Source organism: Ctenocephalides felis, unplaced genomic scaffold (assembly GCF_003426905.1).
Source record: "Ctenocephalides felis isolate EL2017-DRISC unplaced genomic scaffold, ASM342690v1 CF-g0.4_SCAFFOLD_03487, whole genome shotgun sequence".
Taxonomy (NCBI): domain Eukaryota; kingdom Metazoa; phylum Arthropoda; class Insecta; order Siphonaptera; family Pulicidae; genus Ctenocephalides; species Ctenocephalides felis.
Genome location: NW_020539641.1, coordinates 2,211 through 21,783, shown reverse-complemented (window position 1 = coordinate 21,783; position 19,573 = coordinate 2,211). Strand labels below are relative to the sequence as shown.

The 19,573-nt window shown below is 28.7% G+C and overlaps 3 protein-coding genes across 6 annotated transcripts; 1 reads left to right on the top strand and 2 right to left on the bottom strand.

Moving 5' to 3' along the window:
- Nucleotides 1-2,588: 2,588 nt before the first annotated feature.
- LOC113382506 lies at nt 2,589-5,302 on the bottom strand. Its single transcript, XM_026620849.1, has 2 exons — nt 4,775-5,302; nt 2,589-3,053 (listed from the first exon to the last, which is right to left on the bottom strand). The coding sequence occupies exons 1-2, from the start codon at nt 5,150-5,152 to the stop codon at nt 2,694-2,696; spliced, it is 738 nt and encodes a 245-aa protein (XP_026476634.1). The 5' UTR covers nt 5,153-5,302; the 3' UTR covers nt 2,589-2,693.
- An 862-nt stretch (nt 5,303-6,164) lies between these two features.
- LOC113382505 (diphthine methyltransferase-like) lies at nt 6,165-11,822 on the top strand. Of its 4 annotated transcripts, XM_026620847.1 has the most exons (5): nt 8,602-8,778; nt 8,840-8,953; nt 10,282-10,895; nt 11,142-11,274; nt 11,471-11,822. In XM_026620847.1, exons 3-5 carry the CDS (start codon nt 10,283-10,285, stop codon nt 11,820-11,822), a joined length of 1,098 nt encoding a protein of 365 aa, XP_026476632.1. In that variant the 5' UTR covers nt 8,602-8,778; nt 8,840-8,953; nt 10,282. The 4 variants fall into 4 exon arrangements, with proteins under 4 accessions (XP_026476631.1, XP_026476632.1, XP_026476630.1 ...); XM_026620846.1 differs by lacking the exons at nt 8,602-8,778; nt 8,840-8,953 and adding an exon at nt 6,165-6,287; XM_026620845.1 differs by lacking the exon at nt 8,840-8,953 and having other exon boundaries at nt 8,603-8,778.
- Nucleotides 11,823-14,977: 3,155 nt separating this feature from the next.
- Nucleotides 14,978-19,354, bottom strand: LOC113382508 (monocyte to macrophage differentiation factor 2-like). The gene is given in 5 exon segments (XM_026620850.1): nt 14,978-15,627; nt 16,445-16,482; nt 16,485-16,702; nt 18,313-18,506; nt 19,234-19,354. Coding segments are annotated over 5 exon segments (729 nt in total). The 5' UTR covers nt 19,318-19,354; the 3' UTR covers nt 14,978-15,432.
- Between the last annotated feature and the right edge of the window lie 219 nt (nt 19,355-19,573).

The following is a 19,573-nucleotide window of genomic DNA, read 5'->3' as shown; positions in this document are numbered from 1 at the left end:
ATTGTTTTGAAGTAATCTTTCCATATTTTTTGAATGTTTCTTTATTGTAACTTTTGGGATTAATGTTTCAGTAAAGCAATGAGGTTCTCATGTAATACTTTTTTTTAAAATTTAGTTCAATCTAAATATAGATTACTTGTTGGTAGTTATTGCTTCAAAGTGCATTTGTTAATGATGTTTTTGGAACATCATAAATTTGATACAGGTAAAATTTCTCAAGAGTTAAGAAGTTTGATATGTGAAAATTGTAATGAACTTCTATATAACCAGCAATATAATAATGCAAATATTATAAAATCGAAATGAGAACCCCTTTATTGCTTTGCAATTAAGCCAATGTTACTATTAGTTAATTTTATGATTAGGAGGTTATGATGGTAAATATCTTAAGTAAGTTTGATATATTCTTTTTAACAGAAAATTATTACTAAATAATACTAGGAAGCCACAGATTTGTAAGGTCATCTTGAATACTATGCCCATTCTCAGATAAGCATGCTTTATTATCTTAGTACATGAAATTTTATAATAATGTTGCATTGCAATTTTGGGTACATTTAATAAATGTTCCCTTATATCTGACAGTGAAATCCAAGAAAATTTTACCTTTGAATAAGCAAGTAGTAGTAAATTGACACTTATTTGAGAATGGCCTAATAATGTCAAGATGTTGAAATTTTGTTTTTCTCTGTTTCTTTTTTTAACTTAAGAAGAGAATTTTTGTTTTAATAAACTTTTTAATTTATAGTACAAAAATAAATTTGTTACAAAAGAGGTCTACACAGTTGTGATAATGTGATACAATTATTCAGGTGGTTATTTTTTTTTATTGTGAATATAAGCAACTGACCTCGATTAACTGAAATAATTTGTTAATCGTAATCAGAATTATATCATCATTGCAGAATACCAAATTGTGATAAAATAGTTTATCATAAAAAGACAAGTCATTTAAGCTGTTTAAAAACAAACATACCAATATTAATATTTAGTATTATATAAACTATTACTTAAGTAACATAATTAAATAAAGATAATGAAATGCTACAATAAACTGTCAGGTGATATGGGAATTAGTTACTTAATTAAAACATAGATACATTTGAAATATTTCTACACATTTATATAATATATAAATTGTAATTTATATATGCAAATGAACTACCTCAATTACTAAATGACATTCAGTCAAGTCCTACCCAAAGTTTACACAATATTGTATATGCATAATATTTTGCAAAGATATATTTTTAATTTGTGAAGAGAAACAAATAGTATTGTTAACTTAATAATGTAATTTATGTTTCACAATTTAATATTGAAATATTTTTACACAAAGTATTAGATATTATACATCAAAAGATATGCATTACTTAGCACTTTATACAGTGTCTGAAGGTACTGAAAATTATTAGCGTATTGAATTATTTAAACTGTTTGGGTATAATTATAGCTAATCATATATAAGTTTTTGTCTGGCATAGTGCTAATTCAAATCTGCATGTTTTTACTTTTAAAAAAATGCATTGTTTATTTAAATATACCAAGTTTGTCATCTGCATATGAGAAAAATATGTAATTATTATTAGTAATAAGTTGTACAAAATAGTTACCAATTCCAAATCAATATTTACTACTGTACCTAAACGCTCAGGAGATCTACTTAAGTTTTCTTATATATTTTCACATGTCATGAAAATGTAAAATGATTTATAGTATATTTTTTAATAAAACATTGACTATTGTAAATGCATTTATTACTTTCAACAGAAGTGTTACTATTACTGCTATATAATTCTTTCATTAATATCATCAGTGCAAGGAATAATCAATTTGTGAACTTTGTGTTGTAATTGAATTAATTGTTTAACTTTTAATAATCCAGAAGTATTGAAGTTTACTTTTTATGGATAACTGAAGATAGACAGCAAGGAGAAACAAATTATTGGCGCATGTCATAATATATAAATTACAGAAATAAAATTTTCTCACCATTTATGCATTGACAACAAAAAGAAATTAGAAAATAATTCAGATTTTAATTTTAATTCTTGCTAAAGTTCTAAAGCCTGCTTATATACTTTAAATAAATAATTTTAACTTTGCAATTCAGTTTATATAATTCTTATGAATATTAAAAACAATGTTACAGTTTTCATTTATAATAATCTATTTGAAAACATTTAATATTCCTCGAACATTTTGTTACGATACGGGAAGTAGCAGCAATTTGCCTTAAGACACGATGCCATACGCCACTAGTTTTGTTTCTTATTATAGCAGTAGCTTTTAACATATTTTTTAATTTAGAATTTTTATAAATATTTTGTAAAGATCTACTTCATTTACAAAAAGTTAGTATACAGTTTTTCATTATCTAAAATTGTCTAGAAAAAGTGTATATTAAAAAAACCTAACTTTTATATTAAAACAAACTTATTAAATCGAAATTATGTACATTAATTTATAAAATAATTAATAATATATATCTATATATTTGACATAATATAAAATAAAAATAATAAAATGAAAATAAAAATAATAAAATGAAAATATAAATAATTATTTACAATTTGATTTTGCCTTAAGACAAGTTGAATGAAATTTCACATATCGAATATAATCAATTTCATCAATAGGAATTAGCAATCAGCTATCAATTTTTTCCTAATTTGTCAAATAATATCTGTTGATTATAAAAGATTCTGCAAGTGCATCTTCCATTCACTTCTCATCAATTGTTTCTGATCTTCTGTATAGGTCAAATCGCCCATTTCCGCATGAAACAGTATGTCATTTATCATTTTCTCAGCCAACAGTCTCTGATCTTTTGCTAAACATCGCAATTTCGCTGCCACAATTTTTCCAAAATTTTCATAATAGCTGTCATCTAACAAAATTTCAATAGGCCAATCTCTTGGATGTTCATCTCTCAATGAATGACGCTTTCTTTTGGAAGGTGTAGGGTGACTTGATGCTTGCTCAGGAAATTCAGGAGTAGAAGCAGTTCCAGTAGAATAATCATCTGCATGAATTTCTATTTGCTCAATTTCCTGAAATTTTTTTTGTCTTCAGTTTTATAAACAGGAGAGCATTGGAATAATATTGCAACAATGGAATTTTCTACATTATCTTGGAAAAACATAGGCACCATTCTCTTCCAGGTCTAGTAGAAGGAAGTGGCTCATATTTTATAATTAATAAGGACTTTAGTAAAAGTGGTGCATATAATTGTTAAGGACTCTAGTAATAATTATAAAAATAGGCGCATATTTTTATAATTATTAAGGTTCACATAGTGTGAAGCTACTTGCAATAGTGAATGCAAGATACCAATTTATAATGTACTACTTCGGAGTTAATAGAAGAATATCAAAAGGATTGCATTTCAAACTAAAAAACTCTATAATAAGCCTCAGAAAAACCAATTGAGTATTCAGAAATATCTATCAAAAAAGTTGCAAAATACTTCCCTATGTAGTTGCAGCTAGGGCTTTCAATACCGTACTAAAAATCTGAATACTGGTATTTGATATTTGTTTTAATACCAGTATTATCAATGAAAAATTTAGTAGTCATATTTTTATTTACCACAGTTGTAATATTGACATATTAACATTATTATTGTTCTAAAATGAAAACATATTAATTAATTTATTACATAGAGAATAGGAGTAGATAGATACAAAAAAACGAGCAAGTAAACAATTATTTTACATATAATTAATTAGTAAACATTTTACATATAATAGGCTTGTATGGAATTATATATTTAAGGAAAGAAACAAATTTAATAAAATAAAGTAATAACTTTAATAAAATAAATAATTTAATAAAATATAAACAATTGTTTAATCTTCAAGCAAGGACCGAATTTTAGTACAAATATAACAAGTTGAACACCTTTTTCTCAATCTACACTTGTCAGCACAATAGTCATAAAGAAATAATCCGAGTACATTATTAGTCAATTTGAATTAGTACTTAGTATAGTGTATTTAGGTTATAATCCAATCATCATTAAATATCAACACATCACAAAGATTTATAAAACATTATTGTATTTTCTGATTATCTAATAAATAAATAAAATAATTCTATACAAACGATTTCTAAGAATCTGCAACGTATGCATAAGAAAGAGGTCATGCACCACCAAAACCACTATTATCATTGATTATCAAACTATTCATCATTCCATGATTGGACTTAGTAAATTGTCATTATAATGAAATAATAAATAAATACAAATTATTGATAGGAAGATATACAATAAAAAGAATTATAATGTGTCGATTGTGTTTTTTGTTTAAAAAACATTGATAATGAATTAGATCCACATAGACGATTAATAATTTTTATAAATGGGTTTCATTCATTAGGCTGTATATAATATATAAGTCCTAGTTTCATCTGATTTGAAACACTTTGAAAATGAATATGATTAAACCTTTCCGGCAGTCAGATTTAAATTGAAAAAAAGAAAGATCTACAAATATTAAGTTTTTTAAGTGAGTCGCATTTTTGAGAATGTTTCTGAAATTTTGACCTCAAGATTTAGAATGTATAAAACAAACTGAGACAAACTATTGAATAAAGACATATCATCACACCTGGTTTAAACTCTTATGATTATGAGTAACTTCATCAGCAAAATACAGGAAACATTATGTACACTATTTCAACAATGAGGAAAAAGTATACCTTAGTAGGATATAACTTTATCATGAGATGATTATAATTACTATTATTTATGAGTCAGATATGAACTTACTTGATAACAGTCAATTTCATCCACACTTGAACGAGAAGATTTTATCATTGTTTGATCGTCATCCAAAAATTTTAAAAGATTAAAATACCATAATGTAGGTACGTATTCAGTCCCAGATAGTTTAGACTCTTCTACCTTTTTCTTTTCTTTTCGGTAGGTCGTCCGTAGGGCATTAATTTTTTTTACAATGGTGTCACGATCGGCTTTTGGTTCTATTTTTTTATATAAAACTATTAATTTATTATATGCATTTGTTTTCTTTTCTCTATTGTGATAATCTTCGTGTTTCATTTGCCAAAGACAAGGTTGATTTCTATATGTATCAATAAATTCCTCCAAAATCCTTCTAAATCCATATGATTCGTAATGATTTGTCATGTTTTTTATTAACTGTTCACTTTAATTTTAGCCATTTATTACAGAAAATAGCATGTTTAATGTTTGTTTATTCCATTATTATTATATTGTCTTAGGTCTATATTTATAGAAAACATAAACAACGTGTGTTAGTGTCAATACATTGTCAAGAGGTCAAGAGTGCTACTAAAGCGTGACATGCGCTACCAACCATAGCATAAAAATTTTTTAGAAAGCATAGATAAATAAACATAAAGAAAGCCATAATGGCTCGTCTCCATTGCACGAACCCGTACGGCAAACAGGAAACCGTTGCGAACAGTATTCGCCGTGCGCGTCCGTGCAATGAGGCGTACATTAGTAGTCCCTGGATGCTTATTTATCTATGCCTGGATAATTCACGCATTCACGCTTCATCCGCAATTGTAAGAGCGTCTTTTTGAATTGCAATAAACATATACTTATTCATATATGACAATAAATATATTGCCTTCTATAAAGCCATCATCAAACCAATTTGGACATACGGCATACAGCTATGGGGATCAACTTCCAACTCAAACGCTTTAATAATTCAAAGATTTCAAAACAAGTTATTAAAAGAAATTTTGAAAGCACCAAAGTATGTTCCAAATTGGTTAATACACAAAGACACAGGCACTAGCACAGTTAAGGATGAAATAATCGCTTACTCACACAAATATAGAAATCGCCTAGCTGATCACCCAAACTTGCTCGCGAGAAAACTTCAAATCAACTCTACCAGGGCCCGATTAAAAAGAAAATTTCTTCTGCACTAATCAACAATAGATAAGACCTTCGACAAATCACTGGCAATGGTCAGATGATTTGTATTTTGCCAACGCCTTCAGTTTCATGTCAAATATTTTACTTGTTGTCCGTTTCAGGACAGTTGTAAAAATTATTAAAATAATAAAAAAAAAATATATTGCCTTCAAGCCGCATCCAAAAAATTCCATGGAGTACTTCTTCACTAATAAATTTATCATATACTAATGAACTAAAAATACCAATGGTGTGAGCATTGTGCCATAAGGGTTTATATACACTTAATCAGCCAAAATGCCATTTTTCTATAATTTTTCATGTGAAAACTATTAAATGTGTCGATACAAAAATTCATACACAATTACAGGTAAAAATATTTGTTAGAAAAAATGTAACAACAGATCTGCGGGAGCACCTCTCGAAAAACACGTTTTGCGGTGACTCGATCTCTGAAGAAAATCATCCGAAATTAAAAAACCAAAAAGATTTCAATAAAGAAATGATAAATCTAGTAATTAATCGAATAAATAAGCAAAATAATAACTTGTGACAGAATGGCGGTTTCTTATAAAAAAAACGGGTATTAGCCGAAATGTTGACCTTAAATTGTTCATAAAAACCAAAATATTTATCGGATAGAAAAAATCTTCGATTAATCACAAATAATATACTTAAGAAGATTATGTTAAAATTTGAGTCAAATCGGATTGGCCGTTTTTGAGTTATGTTGGTCACCGATTTTGAAAACACCATTTCGAAAGTTAAAACAAAAGTTAAAATTATTTATTTCAATTATATAAGTGATGAGCTTTAGAATTTTAGCTAAAATTAAAATTAAAATCCGAATTATTTTCGATATTCAAAACAAAAATTTTAAACAAGGTCTACGACATCGTGCCTTAAGGCAAATTGCGGTAACTCTCCGTACCGTAATGAAATGTTCGAGGAATATTAAATGTTTTCAAATAAATTAGATTGATATAAATACTGTTATAAGAATATTTATAAGAATTATATAAACTGAATTACAAAGTTAAAATTATTTATTTAAAGTATACAGGTGAGCTTTAGAATCTGAATTATTTTTGATATACAAAAAAAAAGAAATATTTTTTTTTCTAAAAGCAATCGTTTTGTCAACACAAGCAGAAAGTTTTTTTAATCATTCAAATCGAATGCTTAGTTCTCTCAAAAACTGCCATTTTTTTCGTATCTTTAAAATGGCTAGACTTGCTTTTGCCAAAATCTAATCACCACTTCTCACAATCATTACAAATTGAATGTTTTTTGAATCGTTCAAATCGGATACTCCGTTCTCTCAAAAACTCGATTTCTATTTTCTGCACTCTTTGCTCCGTATCTCCGTAACGGCTGGACCTGCCTTTGCCAAAAACTAATCAGCACATCTCCCTATCAATGGAAATCGAACGTTTTTTGAACCATTCAAATCGGTTGATCCGTGCGCTCGAAATCGCGAACAAAAATTGCGTATATACAAAATATACACACACACATCAATTTTTTCTGAGGTATGCCCAAATGTTCAAAAACCTCTGAAACTTTCGACTTTCGACCCATAATATAACTTACCCTACGGGAAGTTAATAATTTCTGTCGCCAAGAATAATCAAGCAAATTTTTAGAAAACGTGGACAAAAAAATGAGGTTTGCCAAAATGTTCAAAAACCTCTGAAACGTGAAGATATGCAAAAATTTTCAAAGAACCTTTGAAACTTGATTTTTTGAATGATTCAAATCAGATGCTTCGTTCTCTCAAAAACTACCATTTTTTGCACACTTAGCACCATATCTCCAAAATGATTGGTTCTGGCTTTGCCAAAAACTAATCACCACTTCCCTGCATCATTACGAATTGAATGTTGTTTGAACCATTGAAATCGGATGCTCCGCGATCTCAAAAACTCGATGAATATTTTGTGCACTCTTTGCTTTGTATCTCCGAAACGGCTGGACCTGTCTTTGCCAAAAACTAATCAGCACGTCTCCCCATCAGTAGGAATCAAATGTTTTTTGAATATTCCAAATCGATTGAAACGTACGCCCGCAATCGTAGACAAAAAACACAATATCCACACAAAAAACACACACACACATACATCCATTTTTTCTAAGGTATGCCAAAATATTCAGAATTCTCTGAAACGTAAAGATAAGGAAAAATATTCATTTTCGATTTTTGGACGATTACTATAACTTAGCCTACGCGAAGTTAATAACACGAAATATTCAATACGTAACGTATTCGCATTATAACCTATATAGAATATAAAGATAAATAAACATAAATATGAATCTATTTGCTATAAAATAAAACTCTTATTTATATTTTTTCGTGAATGATTTGAATCTGATCACAAGTTCAAAGATGACTATAGAAATATATTGTTCATTGTTAATTAAAGAAATTTAACATGCCAAAAATTGCCTACCTTTACCCATATTTACGAAAAACTAACCACCAATTTATATCTTTCATTTGCACTGAAATCATAATCACCGAAGTTAATAAAGTTACAGCACTTTTTCAAATTCAATTAGCACTTCAATTAATTTTCACTAATAACGACCTCGTCCATTAGCGTAACACTACTTAGTAACTTTTAGAACGGACGCCCGTGCGTTCCTGTAACACTGTCCTTAAAGTATACAAATCTAACAAAATTTAACATTTTCACTTCTTAGGATTTGTTTTTAAATTGTTGTTACGTTGCATAACCTATTTCTTGCACATGTAGTTTCACGTTTGACGTTTGAAGGTTTTCGGTACAATGAATAGGGGTTAAGTAAATAATATCTCAAATATAAAAGTACATTCGACATAAACAAAATATTTACAGGTGGGCGAAGTAGTTGAATGAGTGCTAATATTCATTATTTATTTTGCTATTTTTATTTCAGCGCATATGCTTCAAAATATGTAGCGCTCTTATTAGAACACAATCTGTATTATTTATTATTTATTGTTGATTAGTTTTGAGAACGTTACTATTATCCTCCACTGTTTCAGTATAGGTAGAGTGATTTATAGTATTTATTATTATTAAATGACAAAAACACAAAATCATTCAATATATAAAGAAATTTTTGAAAAGTTAAATAGTTTAAACTTATAAGTAATTATTATAGTTTTTAGTGCTATGTTAAAGTTTAGGATGCATATATGTGTTTGCATTTACATAATGTACAATATAATTATATTGCACATTGCGTACACATAGTATAAGGAACTTTAGACGAGTCTTCTATTCTATGTAAGCGATTTTATATATATATATATATATATATATATATATAATGCAATACAAATAATTATAATAAAACTAGTATCACCATATAATTGGGCATTTAACTCTACCTATTCTAGAAAGAACAACCGTTTGGGTAGCCGTCTTCAAAACCAACATAGTTAGGGCTGATTGCTGTTCAAATAATAATAATAAAAGTAGTATCACCATCAGCAACTTTGTCTCACAATGAAAATATTGAATTGATGATAACAATTGTTTAAAAACAATTATTATTATACATGTTTATTAAGATGTAAATACGAATACACTACACTCAGTTTTTATCACAAACTTTAGTTCTAGAAATTACAGATGTTTCGAGATTAATGTATGTCTCATCTTCAGTGTAAATTATTTTGAAAATATGATTATTGAAACATTATAAAATATTAAGTATTAATTATTACCAACTTTCTCTAACAAGGCTAGACACTATACTGAAACACATAAAGTGTGTGTGGGTATGTTTAAAAAACCAATTCATAGGTACTTATAGCTAAAGGTAAAAGGATAGACAGTGTCTATTAGACACGATAGATATTTTTATAATGTAAACAAATGAATGAGCGCTTTGTATACTAAAATCACTAAATATTTTATAATGTTTCAATAATTACATTATTAAAAAGAATTTACATTGAAGATGAGACATTTCTTAGTCTCGAAACATCTGTAATTTCATGAATTAAAGTTTATGATAAAAACTGAGTGTAGTGTGCTCATATTTGCATCTTAATATTCAATCCACTCTTAATACCAAATCTTTATATATATATATATATATATATATATATATATATATATATATATATATTAATTTAGAAATATGAACAAACAGCATGAAATATAATCAAGTTAGCAAGAACAGTTTTAAGGGATAACACAAAATGCTATTTTAGAATTTAAATTATAACACACTGATGATGAGACAAATCACATATTGTAGTGCAAAGATATATAGTATTTGTTGATTTATAACACTGAAAATTTGTTGGTTTATATGCACTGAATTTTTTTTCTTTTCTTTAATAACAAATTATTTTTTTATTTCAGTATGTCATCAGCCAATTTAAAATCCTTATCAACTGCTGATACAGATTACAGTGCTGATTCTGTAGAGTGGTGTCCTCACGAGCCCCATCAAAACATATTTGTTTGTGGAACTTATCAATTATCTCAAAATGAAACCCAAAACAGCATAATGAAAAATGACCTACCTCACAAACGTGTTGGAAAAATGCTTCTTTATAAATACTTAGGAGATCAAAATTTAGTACTTTTACAAACTAAATTTACTAGTGCCATTCTTGATCAGAAATGGTGTCATAATCAAATCAATGGAAAGTCTTTATTGGGTGTTGTTAATGCTGATGGATTTTTACAAATTTATGAATTGATTATTATAGAAAAAGAAATATCTTTAGAATTATTTGTAGAAGTTTGTGTAAATAGTGAATTTGAAGACAATTTAGCTTTATCATTAGATTGGAATACTGGTCGTAATGAAAGTCAAAATCCAGATGTGATAGTAACTGATTCGAAAGGTTACGCAACTGTTTGGAATTTAAATGCTACTGGTTTGGAAATGAAACACAGATTTTATGCTCATGAATTTGAGGCTTGGATAGGTGCATTTGATTATTGGGACACAAATATCATTTACACAGGTAAAATTTTTTTATGTAGCAATTGCAATAATTAGATTAATTAATAAAAGAAATATATAGAATAATGTAACTATTTTAACAAAGAAAAAGGTTTTACATTGTACTATCTGTATATTTTATCAGCCTTTCTCTAACTGTAATTACAGTTTCTGATAGTATAGTTATATTATACTATTATACTAAATAACTTTTCAAATTCTCATTGAATTTTTTCGAGTGTTGATTGATGTCTATGGTATATTGCAGGTGGAGACGATTGCAAATTCAAAATATATGATCTGAGATGTGGTGTATCTATTAATTGTAGCCGCTGCCACAATGGTGGAGTGACCAGTATGCACAGCAACAAATTACATCAGTATTATTTAGCTACAGGAAGGTTGGTTTGACACTTTTTTATACTCGTGCTGATTCAAGGATAAAAACTGCATTATCTGCTAGTATAATAATTGAATTTTCGCATCTAACAGTTAATACATTTCTCGAGTTTGTTTCCATAGTATAATATCAAAGACCCCCCATGCTAGATCTATTAACATTTTGGTTTCAATCTGACAAAAGAATTACCTTTATAGTTATGATGAGAATCTACTTCTGTGGGATACACGCCAAAGAAAGACACCTTTGAGCACGACCAGCCTAAATGGTGGTGTTTGGAGATTAAAGTGGGATCCTTTCACTTGTCAAACTCTGTTGGCGGCTTGTATGTATAATGGATTTCATATTATAAACTGCAAAAATCTCAGTGAAAATCCTTCAGTAATAGCAGAATATCACGAACATGAAAGCATAGCTTATGGGGCAGACTGGAGCTACCTGAAATTGAATACAAGCAGTAATAGTGCAAATGAATCAAATGAAAAATTATTAGCAATATGTTCTTTTTATGATCACACATTGAGTGTTCTAAAATTAAGCGATGAATAATTATTTCATTAAAACGATATAATGATACATATATACATAAACATAATATATACATATATATTTTAGTATAATATAATAAAATAATAATATTCAATTTTATGTAATGTTGCAAATAAAAAGTTTATTTTAAAAACTCCAAACAAAATCAATAAATAGTTATTCCTGCAAATGATTTATTGTTTTTAGGTTTTCAACTGTAAACTGATTTACAAAAACCCAAAAGCGAAATGAATTTTGTTTTAGTACAGGAATACCCTGTTTAACACGGGGGATACGTTCCATCAAAGTAGAGCGCAGTTCGAAACAGCGCTAAACGAGGCTATCTTTACATGGAAAATTAATACCACATCATTATTTCTTGCAAAAATAAATACAAAATATAAATACCAAAACGAATATTCTTGAAAAAACAAATAACATTTTAAGTCAGTCATATTTAGTTAGCCTTCTGCGTTTTCAGTGTTTTGCCGTTTTGTGACAAAAGCATCTAATGTTGTTTCACTTTTTCTTTTGCGTTGTCCTCTTGAAAGTTCTTCATAAACAGATAGAGCATCTCTAACAATAAGCCTTACTTTAGAACTCCTGTCAAAATTCAGATCATTTTCAGTGAAATGATCCATTATTTCAGTTTTGGTAGACAAACTTCTTTTTACAAACACCATCGAAAGTTATTTTTGCTTTTTCGCTGAATCACTTCTGTCAACATTTTTGTTTTCTTCTTGTTCAGTTCATTCCTCACCATTAAAAAAACTGCGCTGCTTCTTGAATTATTTCTTTGACATCTTCATCATTTATCCCTTCAAAACGTGGGTTGAAATAAAAGAGCGCTAAACCGAAACAGCGCTAAACGATACGGCGTTAAACGGGGTATTACTGTATTATTATATTACCAGACCGTTCATGTGTTAATCATGTCACGTCCATCATTAGTAGGTTTACAAAAAAAAAAATAACACTTAAAAGTAAGATATTTATTATAATCTTCAACTTTTATCCACAATTGCAACTTTTAATATCATGACACAAAATAAATATAATTTATTATTTTGGCAAGTTGTTTTATAATTAAACAAATTAATGTTTATATAATTCCACACTTCCTCTACAACTATTTCAAATTCTAACACACATAACTTTACAATTGCAATTACTAAACATTGTATACTAATCATATTACAGATATATCATGTACTTTTTCAGACTATATATATATATATATATATATATATATATATATATATATATATATATATATATATATATATATATATATATATATATATATATAAAGAATACCATGTACATAAAATAGATAGAAATTAAGGTATTTTATTAATGACAAAATTAACCAATGCTCTTATTTGTATGAACATGGTGTATTTCAAGATTTTTGAAAAATTTAATTCTAAATCATATTCAGACTTAAATTTGTCAATCTCGAGTTTTCAATTATAACAATGCATTATAATCAACTTAACTTATTTAATAATAGTATGCATAATTACAATATGCTTTGGTTCTGAATAAAGTGAATGTTCACACCGCAATAGTACATTTTTATATTGCAGTATATATATTTAGAGAGCTTAAATTAGCCGTATTACTTCTTTCCCTTCACAGACAGAAGTTTTAAACTCAATATGAGCTGTAATTCCACTCTAAAAATATTTGATTGGATTTGAATATAATTGATCTGTTATGCAAATTTATTTCTTGTTTACTAACTCATAAAATAATAAAAACATTAGTTAAATGAATCAATAAAAAAAGTAAATCGGTGAATTTGTTTACAAATCTATATGATTTTCACACAACAATTGTATGATTTTATACATAGAATCAAAGTAGGTTCATGAAACTGATTATCGGTCTGAATTTTTAATAACTCACGTGAGAAACTTTTGTTAAATTAGCATATGTAGGAAGACATCAATTCCGCATAAATTAGAAGATTTACATGATACTATACCAATAAAAATTTAATTCTATGTGGCAGACTATGATTTTTAATTTTGGCATGCAAAAGATAAAAAAAAAACATTCCTATTTTGCGTGGCATATTTTAAATCTTGGAAGTTAAATCTCGTCAATTTCAAAGTACATCAGACTGTTGTAAATGAACCATACAACCTCAATTCTAAATGTGTTCTATTCTGCATAACAAATAAAACTGGAAGATAACATATAGATTTGAAAAAGAAAACCAACATATTGAATTAATATAGCAAATTTGAATTTGAATAATTTCCAAATAAAAATATAAACAATTTAAATTTAGTCCTATCAACTGATGATTTGAAAAATAAGGTTTATTAAATTTATATTGTAAAAAAAATTATTGGCCTTAGGTTTTCTATATTGTACTTTTTATCATTTCTCAATATATTTTGCTTGATTTATTAGGTTTTCAAATCCAAGTATTAAAACATGACAATTTTATTAAGTACATGAATGCACATTACGTATATTGTTGATATATCTTTTGTTCCTCATTTCCCTATAGTAACATATTTAAAAGTAAATACTATGGTACATAGTCAAACTTATTGCATATAATAATTTTATAAAAACTAAATATAGATAAATATCAACTAAATTCCGCTTAATTAATATCTGTATTACATTTCCCTGAATAATGTATAATATCTAAATTATACACACTAAATTAAACAACTATCACTCAAAATATAATTGTTTCAGTGATGTTTGTGCGATAATTTTCAAATTCTATTTGAATTGAGATCTGTTTGCAATATGATTTAATATCGAAATAATATCAAAATATTCGACATACATCACAATCTTATGCAAAATTATTATGAAGGTACTTGAGTTCACTATATATTAACTACAACAAGAGCGAATGCTTTGGTTATTATTTTAACCTCAATCATTTCTAGAAATTAAGCCCACAGTTAAATGTTGCCCATCAGTTAAAAGTTCTGTTGCAAAACAAATTATTATTTCATCCGCAGTATTCAAATTTTAAAAAAACTGTCTGAAGAATAGTCACAGTATTATTTTCGTAATTTGTATGAATGAATTTATTCTGCATAGCTTAAATTCCAGAAGATAATAAAAATAATTCAAATTAGTAAAATAAAAATGATGGGTTCTACTAACACAAAATCCAATTTATGCACTTCTCTTTCAACAATCTATTGGCTATCTCACAATTAAAAAAATATCATTGCGGTACTTGTATCTGATTAGTTTGTCATGATTTTCATTGAGTTCATCCAGAATTCAACTCCTATTTCATTGAACACTGTATATATATATATATATATATATATATATATATATATATATATATATATAGTGTTCAAATTAATTACAGCTATCTATTTTTTAAGCACATATAATGTTATTAAGCAATCGATTGATAGCATTGTAAAGCTTTACAGTTTGCCAGTAACATAATACAGATATATCCAAGGGAAGAAGTAAGTAATCCATAGACAATTGTATCCAATCAGTGTAATTATTACATTGTTTTATACATTTTACTGGTCTATTACAAAGGTAATGCAACGAGGTAAAGATGAAGATTTTGTTAAGCTATACAATGCTATAAATCGGATCTGTCATACGTGGTATTAAAAAACACTCATCCTCTCGAAGACGTCAATTCTGGATATAAATAGTTCAAAATAGCATAGTAATGCACAGCGGCGGCTAATACAACAAACAAATGCCATATCGCGTGGGCACACGGTATGGAACCATCAGCCTTGAAGAAGAAAACGCCCAGAATGTATAAAACGCCGCCTAATTTTAATTCTGCCAGTCCCGATAACTCGTGCTGAAATTTAAAATAAATTATGCACAAATGTGGTAGGAATGTGATATTTAACAAAATGATTCGATACGGCTTAAGTGAAAGTGATCTGAAGTTCCAGTCTGATTTAAACAGACTATGATGAGCTATTCTGAACCACATTAAATATGGATTTTTCATAAAAGTTCATCTTTTTAGCTTCTAAGCTGATTGTTAAAGCTTCTAGTTAAATTACGCCTCTATATGGAGAATCAATTGGGCGTCTAATACTTGAGAACAAATGTATAATAGCAGTGTGTAAATCTAATAAATAATCTGCATAAGTTTAAATTGTATCATAATTTTATATTGTAAATTTGTATATTTCATTTTTGTATATAGTACGCAAGCGCTTCTAAGAGTTTTATATAAAAGTCTGACACAACAATATCAAGAAAAAAGTTTTTATAACACACCGTTTGCAAAATTTTGAACACAATTCCCTTACTAGTGTAAATCCCGCGCAAAACGAATATTCGCAGTTCACTACAAGCTTGAACAAAGGCATCAAAAGCAAGTCTATAAAAGTTGAAATATCTACATTTTGTGATAAATCGTATAATGGGATTCAAAATTTTCTATCCTATAAATAGATAAATCAATTAACTGAGAATTTAGGCAATCAAGATATTAACACCTTCAAGATCGCATCGAAAATCATGTTTTACTCGTGGAGACCGCACTAAAAATTGTTAATTTCAGGTCGAGCGGTCTCGCGATGTAGTTGTTTCTTCTACGTGTTAAGCTATGAAAACTTATTATGATATAATTTCGTATAACACAATATCAATTCAACTCTTACATCAGACAGTAATATCACAATGGAGGGTCCTACTCCATGATTAAGTACAGTAGGGTCTCAAAGGTCTTGTATCTCTCATGAAATATTTGTTGGTACAGAATGCCCAAAGCAGCAAGGAGCCAAACTACCCAGCGCATGGCTACTATAACCGTGGTCATCTGAGGCTCTGGCGTGATAGTGAGCCAAGGAAAGTAACTGCCAGCTATGAAGACGTAGATCATGGCCCGATCGCATCGGTGAAGGGCGTCCTTCAGTTGCCTGAAACAATAATTCCTTTCCAGGGTTAATGTTAGTCCTCAAAATAATAGTTCAAATAATAATAATAAAATGCCTCGAAATAAATGACCGAAAAGAAATTTACATTATAATATGACTAGCAAACCCGACGAACTCCGTTTCGCCACCAGATGGTTTCGTGAGAAAGATGAAGAAATTTTTTGTTTGTTTTATATTTGAAAAGGAAAAAATTGATTTTATTGCACAACAGTAATGAATTTATTTCGATTACAAAAATGAAGTGTTTTTAGTTGAACTTCTCTAAGTAAATGAAAGTGAATCCGCAAATTATCCGTTTCATTGAAGTGCTCTTTGGTAAACCACATTTTTTGTTTTTTGGTCTGACGTTAACACAAACAAAGCGGATGGTTTTCCAACTCGTGAACAGGGTATAACATGTATAACTGCCCATGTAAAAAACAATGATTTTCTAAATAATCTATTTGAAATTTATCCCGCAAACACTAAGCGATTGGCCTTGCGACTTGTTATTGCGAACGCAAGGCGAACTGGAAATTGCAATTGTTTGAAGTCAAACGGAAAACCAGTCGGAATTATTGGTATGTCACCAAATCGCCAGCAATTTTTGATTGAATGGTGAAATTCAGTGCGTGTACATCATTATTCTTTGCGGCAAGAATTGCTAGTTGACTTAACCAAGCATAATTCTGATAATTCTCACTAATGTCATTACTCGAAATTTTAATTACTGTGCGTGAAATTCCAGCAATTTGCATTAGGGCACGATGCCATGCACCACTAATTTTCTTAGCTATAAACCTTGCGGAGCCCGAGACCTTTCCAACGAATGCAAAATTGTCGAAATCGGTTCGTGCGTTCTGGAGTTATTTCGTCAGGAAGGAAAACCCGACTTATTTTTATATATAGAAGATAATCTATTTGCAAAGATTTAAAACAATTATTGATTATTTTTTTTACTCGAATTTTTAATTACGGTGCGTGAAGTTCCAGCAATTTGCATTAAGGCACGATGCCAAGTACCACTATTTTTCTTAGCTATAAACCTTGCGGAGCCCGAGACCTTTCCAACGAATGCAAAATTGTCGAAATCGATTCGTGCATTCTGGAGTTCTTTCGTCAGGAAGGAAAACCTGACTTATTTTTTTTATATATAGAAGATAATATATTTGCAATTATTTAAACAATTATTGATTATATTTATTACTCGAATTTTTAATTACGGTGCGTGAAGTTCCATCAATTTGCATTAGGGCACGATGCCATGCACCACTAATTTTCTTAGCTATAAACCTTGCGGAGCCCTAGACCTTTCCAACGAATGCAAAATTGTCGAAATCGGTTCGTGCGTTCTGGAGTTATTTCGTCAGGAAGGAAAACCCGACTTATTTTTATATTTTTTTATATTATATATAGAAGATAATTAATTATTAAAGCAAACAGTTTTTTTCATGAGATGAACGAACTAGTAACTTATGAATGATGATGCTTTTGCGCCTTCGAGCGCCTAACCTTCCCATAATTGTATCACAGTGATTATGATTTGAATCAGAAATTAATCGTCAATTTTTTAAATAGGAAAATTACAGAACATTGTCGAAAATTGTGTTAACTCACTTATTTTATTGCAGTAGAAAACTGAATGGAAGAACGTGGATACAGTGAGCAGCATGGTGAGTGCAGCGCCGTAGATGATTGCCGACAAATACTGGGTAGTATTTGTGGACCTTCGCAGCAGTTCTAAACCAGCCAATATACTAGGAACAACCCATACACCGTGCGTGATGACATTTGCTATGTGCTCCACCTGAAGTAACAAATAATGGTGAATCAAAAAAATTTAATAATTTTGTACAAAATATTTCTAAAACATTATAGCACAACCACGAGTTGGACTTGACTGAATTGAAATATGATGAGTTTTAAATTCTTTGGAAATAATTGAATATTTTGAAACGATTTAGATTACTGACGTGAAAGTTAGGAATTCCTTTAAAGACGGTATAAAATCTTTTTTAAAGGATTTGGAAAAGTTGTTTTAAAAAACCAAAAAGATATTTTTCAAACAGTTACGTAAAATCGTTAAAAAAATATTCAAACCATACAATTTCAATATCTGTTAATCAAAATCATATATTTTTGTAAAAATATCATGAATTAAGTTATAACCCCTTGCACTCCATAGGCGCCGCTGTTGCCAAATGCTTTTATTGCACTAACTCCAAAATTCAAATTGTATTCGTATGGTAACACATGGCAAACATGATAAGAAATGATTCTTTTCAGTAAAACAAAATATAAATTTCAGACGCTTGAACGCAAAGTAGCTGCGCTCATTGGTAAAAACAAACGCTCAAAGTGCAAAGGGTTAAACCATTGTATCCGCAACTGAAAAAAAGGTAAAATTCTCGTCTGAAGTAAAATTATTGGTGATTGATTTCCTTTGTATTTTAATGTAAACTAATGCGCATATTTTATTTAAAAAAAGTAAGTCAAAATGGATTATTAGACACATGTAACCTACGTTTATTTACCTGGGTCGGAATGTATGCTTGATTTGCACAAGCCTTTTTATTCATCCAATTGACGTCCCGCAGCTGTTGCCACGGAATCGACATTCGAAAATGTATAGGTCCTCGTTTTATATTTTCCTTCATTTCTGAGAATCATATAACAAATTTATGAATTAGTGAGAACAATCAAAAACTATATAAACTAATGATCACCAGCTACTTTAATTAATAAGTATTAAAAAAACGAATAACCTGAATAATAATAGCTAAATAATCATAATAATAATATAAAAATGACAGTATAATAATCTATATCAAATATTGGATATATTTATCTGTATCTCTGTGAAAAATATCAATC